This window comes from Cuculus canorus, chromosome 4 (assembly GCF_017976375.1).
Source record: "Cuculus canorus isolate bCucCan1 chromosome 4, bCucCan1.pri, whole genome shotgun sequence".
Lineage (NCBI taxonomy): Eukaryota > Metazoa > Chordata > Aves > Cuculiformes > Cuculidae > Cuculus > Cuculus canorus.
The window spans coordinates 56,479,492-56,507,094 of NC_071404.1; the positions used below are offsets into that span (position 1 = coordinate 56,479,492).

The window sequence follows — 27,603 nt, forward strand, 5'->3', positions numbered from 1 at the left end:
ATGTTGGGTTTTACAGTGTTAAAAACAAACAAATAAACAAAAACTAGTTACCAAAGAAGCTTATACTACAAATAAATTACAAAGATATTCATAACCTGTACAAGGTTTTTTTAAAACCACTTTTAGTTGAATTTATTTTAAAGTAAGGATTCAGGTTAAACTTTTATTCCCTTAACCAAATCACTCTGAAAATATAAGTAATTCCTTTATTGCATATAACAAAGAAAAGGAAGCTTGCTGTTGCAAAGAGTTAAATTAAAAATCTTAGGGAAACACTAATCACACAGTAGGATTTAGGAGAAAATTGTTTTTTTTATTCTTTACCCACTGGAATCTGGAAATTATAATCTCTCTGTATAATTCTTTACCTTCAATAGCTTTGCAGCAAAAAAAAAATCTTTTTATGTTGAATTCTACAGGTTCTGACAGCTGTTCCTTTAAAGTCATTTTGTCTTCACCAGTACTAAATTCAAACAGATATTTCTGTAGCAGTTGCCAATGGTAAATCAATTCACAAGGTGACTGAAGTGATGATCTTGGATTTTTTTTTCTCTACCACCAGTTACGAATGTGCTCACTTCCTTTTGGCAGCTGTGTGACAGGTTACGTCGGGGAGCGGTGCCAGTTCAGCGACCTGGAATGGTGGGAGCAGCAGCATGCTGAGCGGGCAAAGATGCGGAATATCACCATTGCAGTGTGTGTAGCAGTGCTGGTCCTCCTTCTCCTGCTGGGGTCCCTGGCTGCCCACTGCCACAGGTAGTGCTTCCAACCACACTCGGTGAACGTGTGGCACAGGGATCAAGGTGCTACTGACTTTCATAGAGGGCTCATGGTGAAAAACATGAACTGTTCCTCAGCTGATGGAAATGACCATATCATCCTTGCTACTCATTTATTTTCAGTAATTGGATCTATGAGTAATTCAGTAAGTTCTGGCATAAGCCTTGCCTGCGGTATTCCCGTATTAGAGAGTGACATGTGTGTGTGTAGGAATAGATCTTACTAGGTTTGAATCGGAGACATGACTTGCATTGGTGGGAAAGATCAGAAACACGATATTTAGGTCTTTCTAGAGCTTTAAGAGCTCTAGATGTCTGAAACTGTCGTGGCAGAGTTTGACCCTTCTCTGCTAGCTATCCCATTAGTTCGATTTTGCTTCCCTGTCAGAGTAGAATGGCACCTGAAAGGTTTTTTGCCATTGAGAAAAGCAGCACATTGACCTTCCATCAGCAAACTTCCACAGTGATGCCTCCAGCAATGAAAATGAAAGCAATGTTCCTGTCAGTAGAAAGAGTAAGATCAGGGATGTGAGCCTAAGGCACAGGTATGTTCCATGGCTATAACAAATTGTACAGGTTTGGGATTCTTCTCATGGCAAAAACAGTCCCTACAGTAACTGTTTAAGAACTCAGTCTGATGTGAAATTAAATGTCATCATTGTTCCTTGGACTGGATAGTATTCAGCATTTAATAAGTTAGAGGCTTTTGGCAATGACCTTGGCAGACAACTGTTCTCAGAAGATCTTGTTTAAATGCATATTTAAATGCATATTTAAAAGTAAACAAACAAAAAACCAAACCGCTGCCAAATCAAGAGTCTCCTGCTGCATGCTGACCTGCCCTCTATGTGAGGGCATTTTGTTTGCGGTTTAGGTTAATTTTAAAATCAGACTCTTCTAGGCATAAAAAGTTGAGCCACAAAAGAAGCTAACTATGGAAGTTAATATTTTTTATTCTTATTTAATAGTTTCTAGCATATTTAGTCCATAAAACTAGAGAAGCTGACAGGTCTCTTATTTTCTGTTAGCTAATGGTAGAGGTTTGTAATTAAAGTTAAACACAGCCTGTTTTTTTCCTCATGATCTGGGATTCAGAAACTAATCTGTTGAATGATACAAACAGAACAGACGAATTGTGAAATTCTTGTATTTCCCACATACATCATGAAAAGCAGCCAGAATATGGCTGGTTTTAAAGTGTGAAGATACTTATTCCGTTCACTTCCTCTCCCTCTTGTAATTTCTCCCTGATTTGCCTTTCCTTCTTCCCAAATGCATTTGATCAATATAACTACCTCAACAACAAGTTTTCAATTACATGCTTGACTGAATTTGAACTGCAGCTATTACTAACCTAACTAGATCAAAATGAAACCAGTGATCTAAAATCCCTATTTAACTGGAGTCCGGAAACCAGTATTTGGGTTGAAATTGCTATACTGCTTTTTCACATAGTCGACTGTATTTTGAAATGCACCAATTAAGTCTGTAATAGTCCTGTTCCTTCCTCTGTGATGGAGAATGCCTATCTCCATTTAAATGGAGGAAATTATTTTGGAGATCTACACATGTCAGTTTGAAAAGTCTGTGAACTGAAGGCCAAGAATACCAAAGAATTCTATTGGTTTGTTCAGTGACTGTAGTCTGCTGAACACCAGTATGTTATCCTTAATGTTAAGTTTATGCAGTCTGACTGTATACTGTGTCAAGTTTCCCATCTTTCTTGGAAAGAAAGGATATACCTCTTTTTCAATAACAACATCAACAACTATGAAAATCAGAACCACAGATTTAACACCCATAATACTTCCACCTCAATGGGTCAAGACCATGCATAAATTAACAGTAGGACTGGGATTAGGATTGAGAAATTCTTGGCCTCTTGCCTGTGCTCAGAAACTAGATTTCCCTGCCTTGCCTACTTGTGCTCTGTCGTACATGAAGACACGTGTGCCCACCAAATCCATCTGACATCTGTTACTCTGCATACTATAAAGTAAGAAGTAGAATTAGTGATCCTCTCGAGCAGGGCGTCCTGTCGAGGACCAAGCCTGTATGTGATCTCTGTGCAGGATTTTATAACTCTTGAGTAATGGGATCAAGTTCTGTCAGCACTAGGATCTGCAATACAGAACAGGCACATCCAAGTGACAAAACATGGACATCAGCCTTGTCACAGTGTCAGGAAAAGTCAAACTGGAATAATTTACCTTATTTCTCAGTGTTCTGCACTGTGGATATACCTTCAGATCTGACACCTATTTGATTTTTTATTAGCAAAATTAATCTCAGTCTTTGTATTAGCAACACTAGTCCCAGTTTTATGATCCACTGGAGACAATTATTTGTTATAGAGAATCTGGGGAGAAAATCCATAGGAGAGCTAGGTTCTAATATAATATATGTTCTAATATACATTGTATTTTCATGAGGGAAGCATCATATGATAATTAGGGCAGATGCACCTTGCCAAGTACTATATGAATGTGGTATAGACATAAAAGGAAAATTCCTACTTTCCTTAGTATATCTATTAAATATCGAGTAAAAGGATATTAGCATTTGAGACTTCTGGAATTTGAAAAACATAATGTTAATTCTGTTAGCTGATGTCTAGGAGAAATAAAAACATGCATAAAGTCAGTAAAGATGTACTGATTTGGATCTCAAGCAGTGTAAATGAGCTAATTTTCCTATGACTGTGTTTTCTGTGTTGGGGCTTATATTGGCTTTTCACACTGCCTCATAAGTGATTGCTGCTTAACTACAAAAATAACTTCTGAATTCATGGAACTGACCACTCAGGGCTGAGTATTTGTATCCTTTTCCAACTCCAGGTTTTACTCTTGGCTTTTTTTTCCCCTTAGCTAATTTTGTTGGTCATGCTTTTTTCTTGAAATGCCTTTGTTCCAAGCTTTTTGAGGCTTTCAGTTTGTTTATTTCATAGTAATTTCTGAAACTGTTGTTTTTCATAAATGATACAGATGAATCCAGAAGTGACTTCCATAGCTGTAATTATTAATGGTGTACAAAAATACAGTCAGATTTTTATTTATTGAGATTCACCCACAATGGTTTTCATTGTAGTGGCTGAAATGTACATTTTTGTAAGAGGTATCTTAAATAGCGCAATATAAGAAAATGGAAGGAGGTAGTTAAAATTATGAGGCCCATTGTTTTTTTCAAATGAATGACCCTTTATACATGGCACGTTAGAACAAACATTTGTTCACTTCTTACCAACTTCGATTTATGACAAGCTATTTGTTTTAAACACTGTGTGGTAATTGACAGCAATACATCCTTTCAAACCAAGAAAGGAAAAAAAAAATATGTCCCTTCTGTAAATACCTGTAGAATAATGTGTGAAAGGAAGCAGTATCTGTTCCTCCCAAACCAAAACAATCTATTACAGCTTTTGCTCTGTTGCAGAAGTCAAAACTTTTATAAGAAGAATCTCTATGCAGAAGCAATAAGAGATGCCAGCAGCCACACTGACAATGAGAACGTGACACCTACTAGCAACAAGTCTCGGGTAACTATATTAATGTGGAGTGGGGAGGGAAGCAGGAAGGATCAAAGAGTGCTAAGGATCCACTTGAGATTATCCATCAAATTATTCACATCTTAAATACATTAAATAACTGTTAGAGTCATCAAGTGCTTTGCTGTGAACCCTAGTTCATCTTACCTCATTGTTATCCCTCAAAGTTCACAGCTGGCTGGATGTATTGCAACTATTAGCCAGTATTATTGTTAGCTTTGAACACAACAGTTGGAGAATTGTGTTCTAAATTGAGGAAATGTCAATGTTATGACATGGCATATCACAGAGTTATTTTCACAGAAAAGTATGCCCTCCGTAAAAAAAGGCTTCTTGGGAGTGGAGTATTGTGTGTGCTACATGAGATGTTGAACTTTATTTTGTGTGTTGATGAAATTACACGTCTTTGTAATAGAGGCTGCTGTCTGGTAAAGAAAAACAATCAGGATGTTATCAGGCACTTTGGGAAGGCATGTAAAATACACATTTTGCACTGGTGTAGGTAGAAATTCCATCACGATGTGGTTGTAATGGCTTGGTTCTGTTCATGTCTTTGAAGCTGCATCAGAGAATCTGGCCCTGTATGATCTGATTTAAGGACTTGATTATCACTGCCATTAAAATGACACTACCTTGCAAAGTGACAGTAATTGAAACTTGAATTTGGCAAAAGTGACATAATTGGCATCTGTGCCTAATTCTTTGCCCAGTGTGAAATTCCTTTCTCAGAATGGCATGATTCAGCCTGAGAGCTTGTCTGCACATGCGTATCATTCAGCAGTAAATAAGCTGCTGTTATGCAGGTATCTCGATACTTGTCCGGGTAGCATCATACACTCTTCAAAACAAGCACAGTGATGCCAGAGGAAAAAACTGATGGAAGAGTTTATGCTTGTACAGAGTTGGTGATAAACTCTAGTGAAACGCATGTCTTTTCACTGGGGTAACTGCACACGTTTTTCTTATATAGATATTACTGCAAGGTTTTAAAACCTTAAACACCCGACTGTAGCTGAAAAGGTCCAAGAACATGTGTGTAGTAGTCATAGCCAGTAAAGAATTTGAATTTAAATTGCTTGAAGTTTGACTCTGCTCCAAATCTTTGAGTCCACAAAGAGATGACCTTGGTCTACTTAGGTGTGTGTTTCAGGGCATGAGTATATGTAGTATTCATATTCATAGTGCAAATCTAAGGATTTATAATTAACCCAAAGAAGGCCTGGCAAATGGTTTAGATTGAGCGTCTGGCGGAATTTGAATGGGTAGCCATTGAAACAGACTATCAAGCATCTGCAGGGAGTACTGAATTAACTTAACCCTGGTTACAACATCTTGTTCCTTAGCTGGTCAACTGCACACTTCTGTGGACCTTTTATTACCACTACTTTGTTCCTCCATGTACTGGACGCCAAAGGTGCTGAAACACAGTGATGTCATCGTTTGTTCACAGCAGAGACAAAAAGCATAGCTTGCAAAATATCTGAGCCAGAGAAAATCAGGAACATTTGTTGCATCTGAGAACAGCTCATTACCTGGGAGTGATGCTCTAGGAGGCTGGCAACTCATCAGCTCTGTCTCCACCTGCTGTTGTCCCCACAGTTAATGCAAAGGTCAATGAAGTTTTTGCTGAAAGTATGATTAATTAGACAGCTAAGCAATGTACTGAATCAGCAAAACCAAATCCAATGTACCTATCTATTACACACTCACGTTAAATTTCATCACATGTTCTTGCACAAGGAGACATCAGTTACACTAATAATTTATTGCAAAAGGCTTGCTGGAGGCTGGAGGAGGAAATCATTGACACTTTGCTAATTTTGCTGCTTACACAGTAATGAATTCTTGTGGATTCTTGCATGTGATTTTCTCTGTGCCGATGCAGCCATTGAGTGTCAAGTTCACTGGGGCTTCATTCATCCATCAACTCAGGTTAGAAACTGTAGAGTTGCCAAAAAGTGGCAAGAAGTTGTCCATTTCTAGTATTCACTTAAAGTGGATTATTGGGGAGTTTTATGTGAAAATGAGATTGTACTACGTTGGGGACAGAAAACTCTATGGTTCCTCAACACTTAAAGTACTGGAATATATTTTTGAGGCCTATTTATTTACACAGCATTAGTAAATCTGAAGAAGGGCTTAGTATGGAAACTGGAAGATATGTGCATACTAGCTGTTAAAGAGTTCATGAAATTCACTCCCATTGTAGACCACAATGCTTCTACTCATTTGTGAGGCTGGGGAGAGGGAGTGCAAAGAATTTCTTGATCTTGCCCACCTAGGTTAATGCAGAGAATAACAAGCTTTTACACTATTACACACATCAATTGCTAGTTATCATCATACTGAAACTATATCTATAAATCGTCTGAGTGTAATTCAGTTTTCCCTTGACTGCCAAATGAGGCTACATTTAGCTGAAGGTATGCCTGAATATTTTTTTGTATGATTAAAAGTTTCATAAGCCAGGCTGGGTTTGTCCCAGGTATATGTAAGCCTTGGTTAACCTCTGCACATGCCTGGATTTTGATGTTGTTCCAAGACTTTTAATGCAGTAAGTGTTCTGCTTTGCACAGTCAAAGGCAGTTTGCAGAACTATGTATCTGAATCTCTTCCGGGGTCTGTCATACTTGGACTAGCAGCTGTAAGCCTATGGATTTTATGTAAATGAACTGATGCCTAAATAGTCACACCTGCTACATTTGTGATCTATCCACATAAATCCACCAATTATCCACTTGAACCGCCGAATCTGTCTGTTCTTCTGTTGGAACGTCTTATTTAGAGACATTTTCTCTTCCTCTCTGTCTCTGATCTTTAAACTTCTCCCTTTTCCTGCATTCCCCTCTTCCCTCTATACTATTTCAGCACAGTGCTTCACATTGCTTTCCTCCATTCCTGTTTTTTTCTGTTTTCCCCTTGCTCTTTTCATCATGTTCCCCTAGAAGATCCTGCCTTCTGCTTCCAAGGTGCCACTTCCACTGTCACTGTGGGAGGATGGAATTGCACACTCCAGGTAGTGCTGAGAGTTGGAAAGGGAGATTCATTTCCTTCCTTGTGTCTGATAGGGTTTCCGGCTGTCTGGTTGTGGATATTCCTCATACTTTAAAAGCGGCCCTCGGTACTGTGGAGGGGGTTGATTTTCATGTACTTTTGTTTCTGTACCTGTAAAGGCTGATTTGCAAGGCAAGAGAATTTACTAGACCAGGACCACACTCTTTCTAGAGAAAGACCAGGGCTGTCATCAATTCAAATATTTAATTATCTGCAGGGGAAGGGTAGTCCCAGAAGTCAGGATGACCTTTTTTCCCTCTGCTGTGACTGGAGTGTGTGGCCCATCTAATTTACCTCTTGGGTTTCAGAAAACTGGTTCATTTTATATTCATTTGGGCCTTGTATATTTTGTTCATATTGTATGTATTTGCAGTTCGTGATTGTTAAGGAGTATAACAGTTCTCTGGAGACTAAAGTGGTTGATCTGATTGAGTGTGAGACAACAGATCCTCATCCTGCCTGTCCTTCAGAATATGGTGAGTAGGATTTCCTTCCTTATTAGATCTCTCCTCACCTTTGTACCAGCAGAAGCAGCAGCTCATAGAGGAAACAGAGAAATCAAAACTATAATTCTGGCCCATTTACAGCTGCTGTGAACAGCAGAAACCATGTTTGTACTGCTGTGAGACCATTCAGTCCTTTACTTTGCAGATTATTCATGAGAATTACACCACAACAGTGCTTTCACACATAAAAAGCCAGACGCTTCTCATGATAATAATATCATATTTTTGCATTTATATAGAACTTCACAGATTTGCTTCATAGCAAGTGAGTTATGTCCATCATATCAATGGGGAATGTATATCCATAGGAAGATATACCTTGACAGTCCTTATTCATTCAGCCAGGATAACTGACATGACATGAAGAGTCCAGATCTCCTCAAAAATCCTTTGAACCTCAGCAGCAAATGCAGTTCTGCTTTTTGTGTTAGACAAGGTGTTTGCCTGCTTGGGGAACATTTGATGCTTAGACAAAGATGAAATGAATGAAGGATGTGTGCCTTTCATCTCTGATGCACAGGCAGCAGGGAACACAGAGGCACATTGGGCTTCCATGACCCACAGGTTACTAGATGGAACAGTCTGAGTTTGAGGAAATGCTGCCTTATAGATAGCAACTGAATCTCCTAACTGTTCAGGTGACGAGAATGATGGAGAGAGATTCATACCCTTAACCATTTTTCTTATTTACCATATATAGCTTCTAACTAGAGAATTTACTAGAGAACCCGGTTTGCATTATTCATTCAGAAATATGCAAAGACAGATATTTGAGGGTACTTCAACGGGCAAGCATCTTGCAAGATTTTCAAAACTGCCCATCCTATCCTTAGATATACATTGCAAAGTCACCTTATTCATCAGTAGAAAATATGTCTCACATTTACATGGTTGAACTAATATTCATAGAATCTCTAGGTTGGAAAAGACTTTGGAGATCATCAAGTCCAACCGTACCTGTCTACTACTAAATCACATCCCTAAGCACTTAATCTACCTGTCTTTTAAATACCTCCAGGGATGGTGACTCGATCACTTCCATAGGCAGCCTGTTCCAGTGCTTGATAACCCTTTCAGTGAAGTTTTTCCTGCTATCCAATCTGAACCTGCCCTGTCACAGCTTGAGACCATTCCCTCTCATCCTGTCACCTATCACCCACCTCTCCACAACCTCTTTTCAGACAGTTGTAGACAGTGATAAAGCCATAAGGTCTCCCCTCAGCCTCCTCTTCTCAAGACTAAACAACCCTAGTTCCCTCAGCCGCTTCTCATCAGACTTGCTCTCCAGCCTCTTCACCAGCTTCATTGCTCTTCTCTGGACATGCTCTAGGACCTCGATGTCTTTGTTTTAGTGAGGGGCCCAAAACTGACCACAGTATTCGAGGTGCAGCCTCACCAGTACAGGGGAACAATCACTTCCCTGGTGCTGCTGGCCACACTATTTCTGATCCAAGCCAAGATGCCATCGGCCTTCTTGGCCACCTGGGCACACTGCTGGCTCATGTTCAGTCAGCTGTCAGCCAACACCCCCAGGTCCTTCTCTGCCAGGCAGCTTTCTAACTACTCTTCCTTGCACCTGGAGTGTTGCACAGGGTTGTTGTGCCCCAAGTGCAGGACTCTGCACTTGACCTTGTTGAACCTCACCCCACTGGCCTCAGCCCTTCTATCCAGCCTGATCAGACCCCTCTGTAGAGCCTCCCTACCCTCCAGCAGATCAACATTTCCTCCCAGCTTGGTGTCATCTGCAAGCCTAGTAAGGGTACATTCAATCCCCTCTTCCAGAACACTGATAAAGGTATTGAAAAGAACTGGACCCAGTACCGAGCCTGGGGAACACCACTGGTGACCAGCCTCCAACTGGATTTAACTCCATTCACCACCACTCTTTGGGCCCAGCCATCCAACCAGGTTTTTACCCAGCAGAGGGTGCGCCTGTGCAGGCAACAGGAAGCCAGTTTCTCAAGTAGAATACTATGAGAAACGGTGTCAAAGACTTTACTGTGAACATATGTAGAACTGTATCATCCAGTGAAGGAAGCCTGATGTTTCCCATTAAGAGGCTTTGTTTTCATTTATAGTTTTATCAGATGCAGCTATTGGAACAGAAATATCTTATGTCGGATGCCTGATTTTTTCCTAGTTGAAAACTTTAGCAGAAGTCATTCAACCATTTTAGATAACAAGACTGTAAATACTCTGATGTCTTTTCTAATATATTAAAGAAAGTTCTTATACCATGCCAGTGAATAACTCTAAGATATTTTGATTAAAGCAGGGGCTTTAATTTTGCCAGGCAGGTGGTCTGCCTGTTATGAGCACGCATTTTCCTGTTCTTGTATATTAAAACAGAAAACCGTGAAATTTGCCTAGAACAAGTAATTTCTTAAGATCTGAAGCAAGTTATTGACTTTGCCTCTTTTTTGTTATATTGACATTAATTGTTTTTGTAATTTTCTCAACTCAATTCTGTGCTTCCATTTCTAGCTTTCCTCTCTCAAAGCTGCCATTAGCTTTCTTTTAGCTTAGAAGCTTCTTAAATGGCTTTCAGTAATACATATCCATTTTCTCCAGTGGAAGAACAGCCTATAACATATGACAAAGCAGCAGAGACTTTGGCAGAAGAGGAGAAAGAACAAGGCTGTCAACAAGAGGTTCCTGTTTGTGAGAAATTGCATCAGCCCCTGGCAGCAGTTAAGAGCCCTCCCCAGACTCCCTGGAACATCCACCCCAACCCCTTGCAGGAACCGGAGCCCTGCAGACTCACCCCAGCCAGCCTGCTGATGCAACCAGACTAGAAGCAGCCTGGGTTTGAACAGGAAAAAGAGGAAGGATGAAGTCAGTAGAGAATGGGAACTCAGAAAACACTGAAGCAACTTTCTTTTTTTTTTTTGTTAAAATTTGCTTTAGAAAAAAACCCACAAATCGAAACAGAACAGAGATGCCCTTGCCACTCCTTCCCTGTTATGTCTGCTTGGAAGAACTACTGTAAGGACTGTATGAATACTCCATAAGTATCACTTTAAGGGTCACTGCTGCTAACTTCATTTACTGCCTGCTGAAAGGACACTGAGGAGAAAACAGTCTAGTAAGTGGTTTGTCAGAGAGAAGTATTTTCTAATGGAGTTTGTTGCAAGTAGCAGCTATTACACACATGGAGTCCAGAAAACTGCCTAGAAAATAGGCCACAAACACAACTGAAGAGAAACTGGAATGGAAAATAATACAGGAAAATTAATTAAAAATTAATCATTTTATTAACGTATCATTCATGTACACTTTAAGGCTTTCTCCAGTGCTGCTGTCAGACCAGTCTAACTTCTTGGACTTCACCAGAGATATTTTTGTATCTGCCTCTGTAATTGCACATCAGATGAGGTCTTGCATTTCTCAGGTTTGGTGGGCTGGACAATAGTTTGTGAGCACATGGGCCTGAGTCTGCTTTCAGCCCTGTGAAGAAGCGTGCGCTGGAGCGGTCCTTGCGCCTCAGAAGCGTGGCTGGCAGCAATGCCACTGTATAGGACTTAGTGTGGGGGAAGAACTCCAACCAGTTGTTGCTCCAAAGGGACACGAGGAGTGGGACAAACAAAAAAACACTTCAGTTTGGACTGACCTCCATGTAACTGATTTGTGCTGCCTGATAAATCCCATGGAATCAATTGGAAAACAACATGATTTCCAACAGCTACAGTTCCTTTCCAGTTATTTACTAACTTGCTTATAAAGCTCTGATGTATACAGAGTTGTAACTTAGTTGTTTATCATCTCAAGTGATTTTTACCTCTTTTCTTGACTCCCTAATCTGTTTTTGGAAGGTTTGAAGGTATCTGGAAAACAGCTATAGTACTAATAAAATTTTGTTTGTAGGAGAGCTCTCAGTCCTCTGTCTTGGAAGCCTGCTGCTTACAAGTATTGGACACCTTCTTTACAGTGCCCACCACTAGTGGTTCTTGTAATTCACTAGCTGGGTAATAGTAGCAAATACTGTCAATTTGTGTGCTTCCTATCTTGTTTTGGGTTTTTTTAGAATCCTGCCAGAAAGGTATGGGATGTTGTAATTTGGTTGCCAGGTTTGTAGGCCATTGATGGGAAAGACTATTGAAGGGCTCTTACCTCTTGTCCAAGAGAGTTAAACACTTGAGTAACTTTGCAGAGTCAGTTCTGATTTATGTTATTACATTAAGAACATTGAGCCCAAGGTGTCTGAATTACAATAAATATAATGCTCTATTGTGTAGAGAGTTGTCACTCATTTGTTTATTTTCTAAAGTAACTTTTGCTGGTGGTTTTGAATTGTTGAGTCTTTTTTTCTAATCACATCAGCACTGAATTGGGAATAAACTTGTAAAACAGGCATTTCCAGAGGTTACTCAGAACCAGCAGCAACGAAGACGCATTCTCTTGTGTGAGTGACAACAAGAGTGCTTCCATGGAAGGAGAAGTGGTTGAGGATAGTCAGCATGCAGAACTGTACTCAAGAGATGGCAAACACTGAGTTGAAGCGTTAGTATTTAGTAATTTTATTTAAGTTCAGTATACTTTAATTTCATTAGCATTGTTAAAATCTTCTAGTTTGGGTTCCCTGGTGTTTCACCATTATCTCGTGTATTTTGATGAGAAGAGAGTCCAGCTACAGAGGTCTTCATTCAGTAAAGCATTTTATTTCCAGAAGAGCTAGACAGTAAAATGACCCCTGCACTTTGATTCTCTAGTGAAATAAGTTTGTGTGTTTAAAAGCAGTGTTGTGTTGAATGGCAGTTAACATTTTGTTGCATATTTTTCCACTCAAAGGAAATAAAAATTCGTAACTTTGAATCTTGTCTAAACAAAGCTGTTTCAGACTCCTTACAAATTAGTTTTGTATTCCACTCCATGTTTTGTTTACTTTGCTTTCCTTCAGACTAAAGATCTAATTTTAATTTTGATAGTATTCTTTGCAGAATAAGATAGGAAAATGGTGCTGATATGTCTTTGTAATTAGGGGTTTTTTTTAATTTTAAATTTTTCCTAAACTCAGCTCTGGATTTCAAGTAATACTTAGTGTAAAACCTTGAGATGATATTTCAACACAAATATAATATATTTGGTTTATTTGTATGTTTATAAAGCTATTGATTTATAAAATAAAATAGAAAAAGATTCCTGGTGTGCCTCTTATTTTAAAAGAAGATAATGCTAAATTCTGTTTTCAGTTAACCCATGCCATGTTTGTTGATAACTCCATTGATTTTGTACAGCTGCAGTGTGTAATGTGTTGGAGCAGCATGTGCAGATATCAAGGGGTATCCTTTCACCACTCAGAAGATCTATACTAATGAGGATTATCTTCTGCACCTCACAGGTAGATCACAAATTGAATACGGTAAGTTTTTATTTATTATTTTAGTTATACACCCCCATAATCCAGTAGAAGTTATAGACTCCTTTTTTGGGGGGCACATTTATATGGCTCTGTTATGAATGCTGCTACTCTTTTGACTAGAAATAGTATCCATGGCTTCACGATATGTTCTGCTTTAGTGCAGATCAGTTGAAGTCAAATGGTTGAATTTCAGTCGATTCTCAGATTTTTTGGCTAACTTTCTTTCAGATATGGAAACACTCCTAAAATTTTAAAAACTATGAGACTTTCTGGGTAAGTAGCTAAGTCAGTATTGACCTCAAATTCTACTAGTACACTCAGATTTAAAAAAATGAAATTAATATATGCTATGTTGTGCTGTAAAAGAGGAATTCAGACACATGGAGTGAAAAAAACTTGTCAAGTCCAAAGTGAGGAAACTGTTGGGCAGTTCTAAAGAGGGAGAAAATGAGTTTGTTTTGTTTAGTGAATTATGGTTTTATTTAAATTGACATTTCAATTTTTAAAGCCATATTTTCATTTTAAAGTAAGTGAGGAATAATTCATGCTCGTTCATAATAAGCATAGGCAATGCAATAGTTCGTAGTCATAGGAATGCATGACACATCTAACTTTAAGTCCCTTTTGCAGCCTTGTAGATTTGCAGAAGTCTGTCTGTTCAGGCAAAATTTTTCCATCCTGGTAATCTCTTTAAGGATGAAAATATTTCTAAAAAACTTCTAGGAAATAAGCAAAAATAATATTTGGAATAGGATCAGGGTGAGCCTCTGCTTTGTTCACATATATTGTGGTTTTATCTTACTGAGGGTAATTTTATCTCATGTTATTTAAGAGTGATGCCTACACTGTTCAGTTAGTCTTCAGGACACACTTGGTGCTCCCTGATAACTTGCTACTTTTATCTTTGTGGATGTGAAAAGGAAAGATGTTATTGGCATTAGAAGCATCCCCCAGAGCTCTAGGAATGCACCCCAAACGCAATCTGCAAGGGTGATAGCCCAAGTTGGCTCACATTCCTCTGGTCTTTTTTTATTGCTGTTTAATGCCCATTTTGATGTGGACCAGGAACAGCCAACTCTGTAAATGCCATTCATCATGGGATTAACTTTCAGGCACTCCTGAGTACTGAGGTGGACTAGATTCAGGACAACGAAAAACCTTAGTCTCTTCTAACCAGCCTTAGGTGCTCTCACTATTCTGCAATTTCAAGTCCTTGGAACTTGACTTTTGAAGTAACTGCTGCAATAATTATCTATAAGGATGCAGAAGCCCTTTTGTTTAAGGATCCTGGCTACTGTCACATCTGCCCCCTCAAGTGTAGGTGTTACAACCAAAATGTCTTCTCCCTGCCTGCTTTCTTTTTGGAGGGGAGGGTTCTGATTCTTTAATTCTATTAGATACAAGCTGAAGCTAAACCAAATCCTAGAAGGAATTTCTGCTTTTCATAAATCAAGACCCTGTTGTCTGACAGCTGACTTTTTTCCAGGTAAGAAGTTAGGGTATGTCTCTGAGATTGATTTTAGGAACATCTGAGTCCTAGACCCTTGTTTTCCCTTACACTCATTGCTGCATAGCACTATTACATTTCCAGGCATCCAGCTTTTATACCACATGCCTTGCAGGAACTTCAGTTCACAGATAGTCTCGTCCATTTTACCCCTGGCCCCATGAGTCTGACCCTCACCATATACTCATTATGGGCTGTGTGATCCTGTCTGCCAGCCAGTTTTCAGCCCATGTAGCTATATTGCCCTTACCCACATGGCCTTTATCCAAACCAATTTAGAATGATTTCAAAAGTAAGTCAAAATACAATGTAGGTCAGTTTCTCACTTCTATGTGAGTTACTGGAAAGAGGGCAGCTAGAGTCCTGGTGCATTAATAATTCCCCAAGGTATTAATATGATGCAAACAATAAAAAGAATATGTAGTAATTTACAAAAGAATTATCTACTTACGCCTATATAAAAAAAAGTTTTATTAAAACAAAAACAACTGGCTTAATATCACCGTAGTTGCATGACCCAGCAATTTTTGTGCAGCTCTTGGCATTCTATTGATTGGAACCAGTAAGTTTTATATGCTGTATTCAGCCTACAGAACAGTGTGCACATTCTAATGGACATTGTCATTGTTAATATCGATTGTACAAAACAATACATTTGAGTGTTCTTTAATAAATGGAGACAATATACAGCTGATATTTCATTATTCTTGACAGTAGTTACTCATTATGTGAGTGTAGTAAAAGTGTGCTATAAATGAATTTATCCTTTTTTCAGTCAAGAAAGAGATAGATATGATTTTAAAGGTCATTTTGCTGTTTAATTCTTGTTTGCAAAAGAAAATTGGGCTCAGTTCTGTGCAGCCTTTGTGCAGTGTGTAAGCCTGTAAAAAGTAAGAGTTAAGAAGAAGAAAAATGTATTTTAATCACTCATGAAAGGGAACCATTTTAAAAAGAAATCAATAAACTAAATACAGCCAGATGCTGAACATCTCACTGGAGACCAAAATCACTAATAACTATAGGAGATTCAAGGATCCCTACAGTATTTGTATGAAATAATAATAGAGTTCAAACTTATTTCCGTTGACCTTAGTGTTGCTCATTAAAGGTTTTAGTACAGACTTGGATACAGTAGTATTCCAGTGAGGCATTTGGAATTAAAATAGAGATAAAAGGAAAAAGGTTAATCCAGGTCAAGGGAACAGCCCAAAACTGGGATTGCGTAAGATTATAGTATCTTTCCTCATTTCTCCAATGGTCAATGGCAATTACTCTTAAGTAACACTCCCCTGCAAAATCTCCTAAATGAGAGCCTAAACATGGTATTAACTGTCCATCTTTTGGCTTTGTCTGTATCTTTAATCACTCTACAATGATTTCTGACCTCTAAGAGAATTTTGTTTGCCTAAACCCAGTAACGTGCTAAGCACCACCTTCAGGATACTGAGATATTTAACACGGCACCCGCTATTGCTTATTATGTTATAAACATGATAGTTCTTTTCTCCTTTCTCATATCTAATAATGTGTATCAGCTGCAGGTAGTGCATACATCAAAATACCTTATGAGCCCCCTTTCATAATAGTAAGTGAACCATAACCCCAGAGCTGAGCACTACCAAATGCTGAGGTGTTTGGATCTGGAAATGATGTACCTTGTGGCTGGATGTAATAGTAAACCAATCCTGAGTGGTTCCCCACCCTTCATCTGCATCCCTTCTAACATTCCCTGAAAATACAAATTCAGAGCTTTGTGGCTGAGGGTGCAGCTAAGTTATAGAGTGGTACTGAGAAATCAGGAATACATATTTCTGTTCCTCACTCCACTGCTCAGGGAGTGGCATCAGGCAAATAACTCAGTGGGTCCTTTCAAGCTTCCTCCCCACTTGAACTAAAAAAAAGAAACAGAAAGGAGGAGAGTGAGAGGACACAAGAATTCTTACCTATATTGTGATAGCTCTCAGTGTGGCATGTTTCTTGATCTCTGAAAGATATTGCCACAGAAGGGCTTATCTTATAAACAAAGTTAACATTAAAATCATTGGACTTGGAATCAATCTGATCGAGACTTGCATTTCTTGCTGATCCAGAGACAGATTAAGACCTATTTAAAGAGGATGCAGTTTTAGCATAGTTGTTAATGTTTATTCTTTCACATCAGATCTAAATCTAATGCTATTTACACACTATTGTATGCAAAGAGTACGTACTGCACACCCTAACTCACTTAATATTTTATTTTTGAGTGATATTAACTGATTTTTTTTTTGGTAAAACTTAGCCCTTTCTCTCGAGGCGGTTTACCATTGAATCCAACTTAAACTGTTAAATTCCTCTAACCTTTTGTGTAGAGGTGAATTCTCCTGTTTGTATGAGTAATGATAAGCAGATCCAGATCTAAGATTTTAGAAATGCTTTACAGAACAAAAGTACAGAAGCTCTGCATCAGGAGGCTTCAATAAGAAAAACACAGGTATGTTTGCCTCTGTATGTTTTAGGATGAAGGAAACTTTAGAAACATTTGAACGTATCAATGCGAGGTCTTCTGATCTACAATAACACAAGACATGCAGTGTGAAGTCTGGTTCAAGTGTCTCTCCAATTAAAGAATTCAACCAAACCCATAGTGTGTAAGCTGGGGTATATGAATGCCCTGTATACCACCCAGCTTGCTATGAGCAAAGGAGGGAAGGTGGGTGGGTTCTTTAAACAGTTAGACCTACCAAGATATACGTTTTGAAGTCTAAGGAAAGAATGTGTGCTAGAGTGCACTAATACTGGCAAACAACAGAAGAGAAACAATACGGCCAAAAGTTAGCAGATCTTCTCTTGGAATGTAAAGCGGGGGGGAGGAAAGAAGCCAAGAATAAAAGGGTTAGGTATTATTCTTTCCACATGTGTTTATAGAAAAGGGATGGATTTCACATTTCACCTTTTTCCAGTTTAATGTGTATTTTTTCTTCTGGTTTGGTTTTGATACTTTTTTCACAATCCATTGTTCTGTTACAGGTCATTCAGTCTTATGTTTAGATGGCTTTGTATCCTATATAGAATCCCTCTGCTTCCCATCTGCAAAATCGAAGGGTCATATTTAGTACACAACCAAGCATTTACATTTATCCTGCATGCTGTTCATAGACAAGAAACATTCACAGTCTGCTTCTTCAAAAACACAGAAGCCTAACAAGTGCCCAGAAGGACAGGAAACACCTTAAATGACAGTGGCTGGCAGATTACAGATCTCCTCATCACAAAAACAAGAATTAAATAGGCAGTTTAATTGTTCTGCAAATGGTCTAGAAGAGGGAGAGGAAATGGTGAAACGGCGTTAAGGGCAATGGTTCATCAGAACAGTGCTTCCTGAAGACAAATCAAGATCATCTTTCATATGACATAAATTCATGTAAGCTCTTCCTTCAATTATTTCCATGTGTGAAACTGCAAATTCTAGTATGATGTTTTGCAATGCTTTATGCTCTTTTGTATGCATGTTTGTGCTTTTCTGTCTTTACATTAGCATGTAGTGAGTCAACTTAAAGATTTAATGGAACAGATTATACTATTGTACTAATGGACAGTGGATATATCTGAGAAATATAATGAAGCTGAATGTATTTTTCAGAGGAACTAAGCTCTTTCCCAGGGTAGAGAGTCTTATTATTTCCCTAGCCTGTGGATGGATGCAATCTGTGCTACCTCTGTGAATTCAGTAGCTCTGGGCAGGGCGGTGGTCGGCACACTCTGCAACCTTTCTTCACACCGGTTGTGCTTTATACGCAGGCCTACCGTCACACTCAAGCTAACAGAGAATGTAGATCAAAAATCCATATTCTTTTGTATGTTACCTATCTGAACTGTATCTACTTGCTATATACTGTCTATCTTACTCCATCAAAACACAGAGATTTATGTAGGAAGACCGTTTATCTTCATGAACACCATAGCTAAGAAGTAATACGATTTGACACTTTCTCAAATAGGAACTTTAGATATTCCCAGAAAAGCATAACTTAATTTTACCCTATCATGTGAAAGGGACACAGCTGGGAGTTGCTTCAGTATTTCAGATGTTATATGAAAGCAACTATCTACTGTTAGCCTGAGCTGTAGGGTACATTTTTCTTTAAAACTCTAAGAGATAAATATAATTGTGAGTGTACATTTTCACGGCTGCTGGAAAGAGAAGTGATAGTAAGTTTGCAGTAGCATCTCCTTCTTGCTAACATATATAATCAGTATTGCATAACCTGAGATGCTGGGTAAATATAAACACGTCTTCCAGTCACAGCTTCAGTCCTGCAGGTTATGAGTCTTTCCGCATTTTCTTTTTTCTTTAGGACTTTCTGAAAAGTTTTTTCTTGCAGAACTTTGTAGAGTGCAAGAGTTTGGGTAAGCTTCAGAGAAGAGACATGTGAATGTATATAATCATAGCTGAAACAAACCGGTCAAGGTTTCCTTTAAATATCTGGTGAATGCCACTGGAGTCCCTGGTTTTGTAGAATTCAAATTGCTTTTGGATTTTAAGGGTGTTTGCATTCATTAAACTTTCTTCCTATACTTTGAAACTCCATTTATTTTCTTGGGGAGGGTTTTGGTGTCTAATTTTTAATCAAACTTCTAGCTGAGGGCATGCCTCAACTGTAGAAAAAAAGCCTAAAAAAAAAATTGAAATGAAGGAGTGAATTCTAGATATATTGTAGAACACTCGCAAACCCTCACAACTGAAAATCCATTTATTTACTAGCAAATTGAAATATATTAAATGTCATGTTCAAAACTGTCTGTTCAACAGTAATTTGATCATGTTTTTCACGTGCATTACATTGATTTGTTTTCTTTGCTTCTATGGATTTTTGCTTCACTTATGAACAAAACTATTTAGATAAGACTTACACTAAAAAATTATTTTGCTGCTCAATCCTGATTGTATTTCACCAGCAAAATCCCTATTGTAGTTTCAGAGAAAGGAAGCATTAAATTCATTTGAACAGAATCTTAAAAAGTATTAAACCATTTTCAGATAGAGCTTGTATTTGAAAGTTGAGTTCAAACGTGCCTGCTTCACTGCACCAACACCATTATGTAAACTATCAGCGATGATGTCCTGTGTTGCCTTTTTGTCCTGCTTTACTATCGGTCCACCAGGAAGCTTCAAAAAATGGAATTGCCCCTGATACATCACTTAACTCCAAACCTGTGTGCCTATTGTACTTAGCTTTCAGTAAGGCAATGAGACTTTTGTAGAATCTGTTCATATCTGAGTTGCAGAAATAAACACAATGAGTTTAAGAAAGGAAGGAGCTCCAGCTTGAACTGTGAATTTCCTGACTTCTGATTAAAACCAGATGCTTTGTACTGTTATAGCATAGAATTTTATGGGTGAATACAGCAATATTTTATTTCATAAATGTGTGCTTTACAACAAATCTAATGGGAATTGTAAAGTAGTACTTGACAATATCAATGTTTAAGTGTCCCATTGTAGCATATTAAAACAAAAGCAATTCTTTGCTCATGACACAGCTGAAGTGCAAATCCATACGGTGATACCCTTTGTAAAAGGTGTCAGGTGGAAGAGAGAAACGCAGGATCTCAGGACAATATTTCAAGGCCAAATGCTGTCTCTTATGGGATATCTTTACAGATCAATTTCTTGGGGCTATGAAAGATAAATGTAAACATTCTTGCAAAAGTGTGCCAGCGTTTATGGTTTTGCATTATGTATCACTTCTGTCCATTGATGGCAGAAAGAAACACCATAGTGTGTTATACAGGCTTTTCTCTATTACATGTTAAATGTTGCATCAGTGTGTCAATGGTATTTTGAAGAAAATCTTGCCTAGCTGAATGTTTTCTTTCCTAGATAGAATTAATTGCACATCCACATCCTTCTCCTATGGAAAAAAAAAAACATGAAAAGCACTTTTTCTCCTCCATTCCTCTACGCCTCTGGCATCTCCCTGCTCTGGGTAGGTATCCAGCCATGCAACCAGAAAAGCAAAAACACTGAGAGATGTACTCCCGGTCAATAAGAAGCGGACCCGACCTGGCAGCTGTCAGTCCAGTTGTCATTCCCCTGCCTAACCTGTTCCTGTGCCAGACCCAATGGCTCATGTAGGAAATAAGGAGGTTTTGGTGGTGTCAAGGCTCTTCGGTGATTTACCCTATATTGCATTTTATGGCAGAGGAAGCTGTTACTCCTGCATTAAGGCAAAGGTTAGACCAACTGTAAAATCAGGGATCAGAGTGCCATGAGGTGTGGCTTGTGACTAAAATGGCTCTACTGGCAATAATTCCTCATATGAATGCAAACACACAAATTAAACTGCTTTTAATCAGAGATAGCAGTGAGGCGTGGTGCAGACCTGCCTTTTTCTGCCTGTCTTTCTTATTTGCTCTTTGGCAGGAGCCATTTCCTTTGCTTTCTTTGATGATTCCCCTAACCCAGCATGAACATGAGCACATGAAGTCAGATTTCAAACTCATAAGCAGGGTAACATGTAAACAGCAGATTTAAGAGACAAAGTGTTTACCTTATACTCTTTACCTCAAAATATTGGAGGAAGAGTATATGAGATATCAAATTTGGGTTTGAATTTTATGAGAGAAGGCTTTGTCCCTAAAATGTACAGACTTAAAGACTCCACTATCGTGCGTATGCTGGTGCAGGTGGCCGCTGTGCTGGTATACCTATAAAGTCAACCGTGAGCACAGACCATTGGTCTGAATCTTCCTAGCTAGCCTGAAGTCTTTGAATCATTAAGCTGTACTCGTGGGATGCTGGTGAAGTGTGTGAGAAGTGAAGAAGCAGAAAACATGACAAGGAGATAAGGTGTACATTTCTATCTGTAGTTTTTGAGTTTATCTCTATGAAGTCATGTAGTGGAATTTTACTGGGGTAGCAGCTAACAAGCTAGATGAGAGTATAAAAGCTCTGTACTTTCACTCAATAAACGATTTCATTTGCACCTCAAATGGAGTCCTTGCCCATTAATTGCCACCGAAGAGGGCTGACACAAAGCATCAAACATCATTTTTCTTTAGGAATCAGAGTCAGGACAAAATATCATCATGAAGTGTCTTCCCCATTTCAGAGTTACATCTGTCAAAATACTGCAGTTATTTGGCATTCATTGGACATTATGTTTCTGTTCCACTTTACAGCTGATATGGCCGAGGTGGGACGTGCTGGAGTGGGCTGCTGCCTTCAACCCATGTCATGATTTCTGTACCAGGGAGTCTATAGGGACTATAGGGAATCCAAATGAAGGTATTATATGGATGAAAGTCTGGATTATCCTGAGCAAGGTCCATCACTGTAACCTTTGATCTGTAGGGAGGTAAAAAATGTCCTCTTATAGTAGATCTATTTGGTGTTTGTGAAGACATATGGAGTGAGAATACTGGAAACCACATGCCCACATCTACCTGAATGTTGGGGATTACTTTCCTGATGGGTGAGGAAGAAGTTGTCTCAAAACTCATTCAAATGTTTCCTTTGTTTCAGTAAGTCTTGGAAGAGAGACAAATTGTAGCAAATATGTAATTTTGACATGCAAAACAGTCCAAAAGAGCCTGAAGTGAAACCACAAATTCCCTTCAGCTCAGCACAGAGATTAAGCATGGCTCCCTTGCAAACTATTTGCTCTCACATGCTGAAATTGTAAAGGCTGGTCTCTCTCCTGGCGATCGCAAACTGAGAAACGTAGAAAGCTGCCGTTATTTCATTATCCTCTCCTTCCCCACTGAGGGTTCCTTTCCTTCACCTTCCACAATTTGAACAGGAGAGCAGCATTTTTCCTTGCTGTGGATTTATTTAAAGCAGATGTTGATGTGATGGAATCAGTGACAGACTTTCTGCTCACAATTGTGACACAGCAACTTTGTGACTACTTCACTTCTGTTCTTGAGTACACTGGCATCACCCTTGAGGACATGCTGGGGAAAAATAAGCCAAACCATTCCATAAACGGGGTGTTAGGTTAAACATCCTGCTAGAACTGATTAAAAACTCTTGCATTAAGGTACAAGCTGCTTGTCAGAAAGGTTGGAAATAGTGTGAGGAGGAATTTGCAAAACAAGGCAGTACTTCTGTGAGCTCTGTGCAGGCCTCTGGAGGGAGGGACAAAGGGAGTCATGTCTCCTCTTTTATTACCTGATGAACATCAGTCCCTCTGGTCAGACTGTTAGGCGCCTTCTGGAGCTTAACCTCAGATTAACATCTGCTTCATTTCAGTGTCTGTCTGATAGTGATATCAACAAACATCATCATCTTACAGTAAAAACTGATAATTAAATCTGAGCCTGCTGACTCGCTATCTATTGCTCCCATGGGAATAACTGCAGATAGTGAAGATTTAATAGATTAAAAAATATATATAAATATATATTATATGTTTCACTGGATAATGAATATGAAGCATTTGTAAGCATGATCAGTGATTAACCACATAAAACGTGTATCCATAGAACATAGGAAGGGCAGACTGAATTTCCTTGTGTTGGTTTAGACGTGGTGTAGATGCCTAAATCCTGTTGACCAGATTTGGACATATTACCCCAGGACGGTACCTGCAGGTCTAACCTTTGCCTCCCTTCTGCTTTGTGAAAGTATGTGGCAACTGAAAAGCTGTACTGGAGGAAAAAAATTGGTGAGCATGATGTCACGTTGCATATACATTTGCAACTAAGAGCTCTTGCAGTCTAGTAGGCAAATTTACTCTCGGGCTTCAGTTGGACTGACCCACTTTTGAGCTACAAAAATAATTTTTTTTGTGACTTTACATTAGTTTGCCCCATGAAGTCTAATAAGCAGCCTCTTGGCCTGATGGGGCTAGCCCTCCCTCCAGTGACAAGAAGTGAGAATTATCCTGAAGGAAAGAGTGAGGCGCAAAATGCTTTGAAGGAGGTGAGGGCTGGTAAGTAATACTTTCCAGTATTCTAGAATTACATGTGAGACCCTGTTATGATCTGAGCATGGTTCTGTGGGGACACAGAACAGGCAGGAACAGTTCTTGCAAGGGCCCTCCGCACAGTAGCAACCGAGCACCCTGCTGAAACCAGTGCACAGCCCCCAGCAGAGTCATGAGCAGTGCTCCTGTCAGTCTCCTTTCATCACTCAACCTGTACTGTCAATGCCATGCTCAACCATAGAGGACCAGGAGCCAGAGAGAGCTCAGTCCCCAGCCTCGCAAAGGTTTGTGTGGGTGTTCAACTCTTGTGCTGACAGTGTTTTCTTGTGTGGTACTGCAGGCAGGATCAGAGCCTTGAGCTGAGGGTTTTTGTTTTGTTTATCAAGACGACAGAATGGGAGAAAGAGAGAGGAAGACAAAAACTGAGCATTTAATTTGGCTTTCCTAAGCAGCTACCCTACAAGTTTGTACATTCAGAAAAAGACAGAGTGAGGAAATAAAAAGGCAAAGAGTGAATTAGAACAAGAGTGCAACAACGTAGCTGTGCCACAAGCAAGAGAAAATGAGAATTATTTTCCAAATTTTATATAAAATTCTATCCTGTCAATCCAGGAAAAAAGATACAGCAGGGCTGTTAAACTGGTTGCATGAGCTCTAATTAGATTTTTTTTAATAAGTAAAAGCATAAAATCCTGTTAAAATACTCCAGTTGTGTGCACATTTATCTTCTTCAAACTACATGTTCAAGAGGAGTTTGTGTAATTCACCTAATGTCATTACTTCTGTAGGTGGATCAAGGGGCATAATGTGATCCTTCCGTGGTGTGAGCAGTATGTTACTGAACTTAGAGGGTTTGGACTCACTTCTAAAATCATGGGGAGGGGGGGCATTTGATGTGCTGTTAGCAAGTGGTGTACAGTAGCACACAGGAAATGTACTTTTGGATTCGGGATCTGCTCTGCAGCCCCAGTCGTGGAGCTTCAGTCACAACCATAACTGATCCAGGAAGTTTTCAGGGTTTAATCTGAAGGTCTGGATCTAGTGCTGCTTGAGTAGTTTAGGAATGAGGATATTTAAAACACTTTTCTAGACATTCCTAGATTGTGCTACAGTTAAAGTTTATTTAGATTCAATTTAAAAGCCCAAATACTGGCAATATCCGCCCTGAAATCCCACAGTTCTGCACTGACACTGTCATAAGATTAAAGCAGAGGTAGGTGAAGCACCACAGTGATCTAATGTGACAACCCAGAAAACAGGCATATGAGGACCCATATTTAAGGAATCTTTAGAGATAAGAGATAAGCTAAGTTTGCTAATCTCCATCATTAAAACCTGCGAGTTTAACATGGATTAATATGTATTAAGTCGTGAAATCCTGATTCTGTTAAAATCAAAAGCAATTTGGTCCTTGATCTTGGTGGGCTAGCATTTCAGTTGTTTAAACAATTTCTATTTTTAAAAAAGAATTATCTGTAGCTCTACGTGTGTGTGAGTTCAGTGTAGGGAGCCAAACAAAAATCAGTAACTTGTACCAAGATTTTATGTAATGCTTCAAAATGAAGCCCAGTTGACAGTGAAATGAGAGACTGAAGAAAGGTAGCAGAATACATTTGTTAAAGTTTTCATTGACAGGACAAATCATCTTTGTTGAGATCTAAGCTAAAAGCTCTTGCTCTACTTTTCCCCATGTACATGATCCCTCTGGTTCAGCCATGCACATTAACCCATTTAACTTCCCAAATGTGTCTGTTGAGATAAGGGAGAAACCCTCACTCTTGCCCTCTTCCCAGAGGAGAGGAGAGGACACTTGAAGGCTCTCCTCTCCTCTGGGGAGGCTGGTGGGCTCCATAAGAGTATTTAGCAAGGTCTGCAAGGTGCTGTCTAGCTTTGCCCCCACACAAGTCTGCTGTGCTGCTTTACCACCTGGGGAGGGACGCTTCTGATAAGTGACTGTGTGGGAAACTTGCTAGAAAAGGTGGTCTTCAGCATGACTGACTATCACAGGCTCTTCCCCTGGCTGGTGGCCAGGTGGGCTTGAGGCAGCTCACCAGCATATGCAAGATTATACCATTCATCTTTTTCCTGGCACGGAATCCTGAGCTGTGCAGGCAGGCATGGAGCCGATTGGTGCAATGGAGCAGGAGACTCCCAGGCAGCTGAGATTAACTGGATAATTCATGCACGTTGTTTTGAACATATAATGAGCTATAAAATGACAATTAATATTTAAATGAGTCTAACAGTCCTTTTTAATTTACTGGTGCTGTTTTGTTTAGTGTGTTTTTGTAAAGGGCTGCTGGCAAAAGTGACTATTGTTAACATTCAGAAAGGAAAATTTCAGGTTACTTGTCCAGTGCTGTCTTGGAAAAATTATGACTGATAACTTGCTAAATTAATAAGCTTGCTAAATTAATATTATGTCTGATAATTTGCTAACTTAATAAAGTGAGACCAAAATTAATGGAGTGGGTCTTATATTAATGGAGCAGAGGCAGCTCATAGCCTTTGCTGTCTTAGCTCTTGAAATTTCTGGAAGCATATAGATTCCCTAGAAACCTTTCTTTTCTTACATTTCTTAAAGGAGTGGTAGTTCAGTGTCTGAGATTATTGGCCTGTATTTATATTTATGGAGCTAACACTTCCATCTGAACTCTTAAGGGCTTTACTGATATTAAGGAATCATAGCTAGAGAGAAACACTATTTGTACTTATGAACAGGTCACCTGAGGCACTGAGAGAGTGAGTTATTGTATGAACTAATGCATTAAGCCTGTTGCATATTCCCAAACAGAAACCAGGAAACTGCTGTGTTGAGGTCTCACCTGGCACACATCCCCCTCTCCCTGGAGCCTCCCATGGCATGTCAGTCTCTTCTGGTGAGGAAGAGGCCCCTTGGAGGACATAGGCAGCCAGCAAAGGTTACAAGAAGGGGGCTGTAGCTTGCACCTCGACTCAGGGACTAGCATAGTTCTTCCCCTGGCACTCTTGCAAGATTTGTTTCTCCTACAGCACTAGTAGAAAGACATTAACATCCAGCCCACACAATATGCTCTTCTTTGTGGCTGCATTGACTAAAGCTGAGTGGCTTCTAAAATGTGCCACTCAGCACATAGGATATAACATCTGTGGTTCAAGAGCACTCTCATGAATTGTATTGGCATCAACCCTCCTCTGTCCTTCTTTCATTGTCTTCAGCACTCTAACACCTAAAGTAAAAATGGCAAACTCTTTCAAAGTTCTTGCTGCTTCTGCTGATTTCACACTGCATTTTCACTGCTTTCAGTGGTTTCTGGTCGGGCTGGAGCTTCCTCAAACAGACGAATGTGGTAGAAAAAAAGTAATTCATGGTACCGGGATTTGTATATAAACAAGCGCTTCATAGCTCCTGAGATACATGAGCGGCATATCTGCCAGAGAGCATGAGCATAGTCATAGAGTTGTTCTGCAGCAACTTGCTCAACCTGATTGTGGCCATCCGGGACTTTGTTTATAAGCTCAAGGGTTTGTCTGATAAGGAAGGCATGGCAGGACCACAACCTGCAGGTGACTGGTTAGCAAAGGAATGGCACAGGCTCTCTTCCAACAGGTTGTTTTCTGTGAACTCAGGTAATGAGCAGAGAAATTATTTGTCAACCACTGTTATTGAGAAAGTGTCTATTTCTTTTCTAAATCCTGTCCTTGGTACCTAGATTATTGCTTTAAGTTTTTTTGGGTTATTTTGCACAGCTTGGCATCAGAAATTCTCTTCTGAGGCAGCAGCCAGATGGATCCCTGTAAGGGGGCTGGAGCTCCTCACCGATGAGGAAAGGATGAGAGAGTTGGGCTTATTTAGCCTACAGCAGAGAAGGCTCTGGAGAGACCTAATAACAGCCTTCTATGTTCTTAAAGGCATCCTCGGGAAAGCTAGGGAGGGACTCTTTATCAGGACGTGTAGTGATA

At 39.4% G+C, this 27,603-nt stretch overlaps 1 protein-coding gene across 3 annotated transcripts in view; it reads left to right on the forward strand.

Annotated features, from left to right (window-relative positions):
- Positions 1–10,770, forward strand: part of EGF (epidermal growth factor) — a 59,844-nt gene extending 49,074 nt beyond the window's left edge. For 2 of the 3 annotated variants that reach the window (XM_054066309.1, XM_054066310.1), the window contains exons 21-24: positions 592–756; positions 4,212–4,314; positions 7,751–7,853; positions 10,455–10,770. In XM_054066309.1, coding sequence (XP_053922284.1) covers positions 592–756; positions 4,212–4,314; positions 7,751–7,853; positions 10,455–10,678 — 595 coding nt within the window. In that variant the 3' untranslated portion in view covers positions 10,679–10,770. Of the gene's footprint in view, positions 1–591; positions 757–4,211; positions 4,315–7,750; positions 7,854–10,367 lie in introns of all 3 variants that reach the window. The other variant, XM_054066311.1, reaches the window with a different exon arrangement.
- Positions 10,771–27,603: the final 16,833 nt, after the last annotated feature.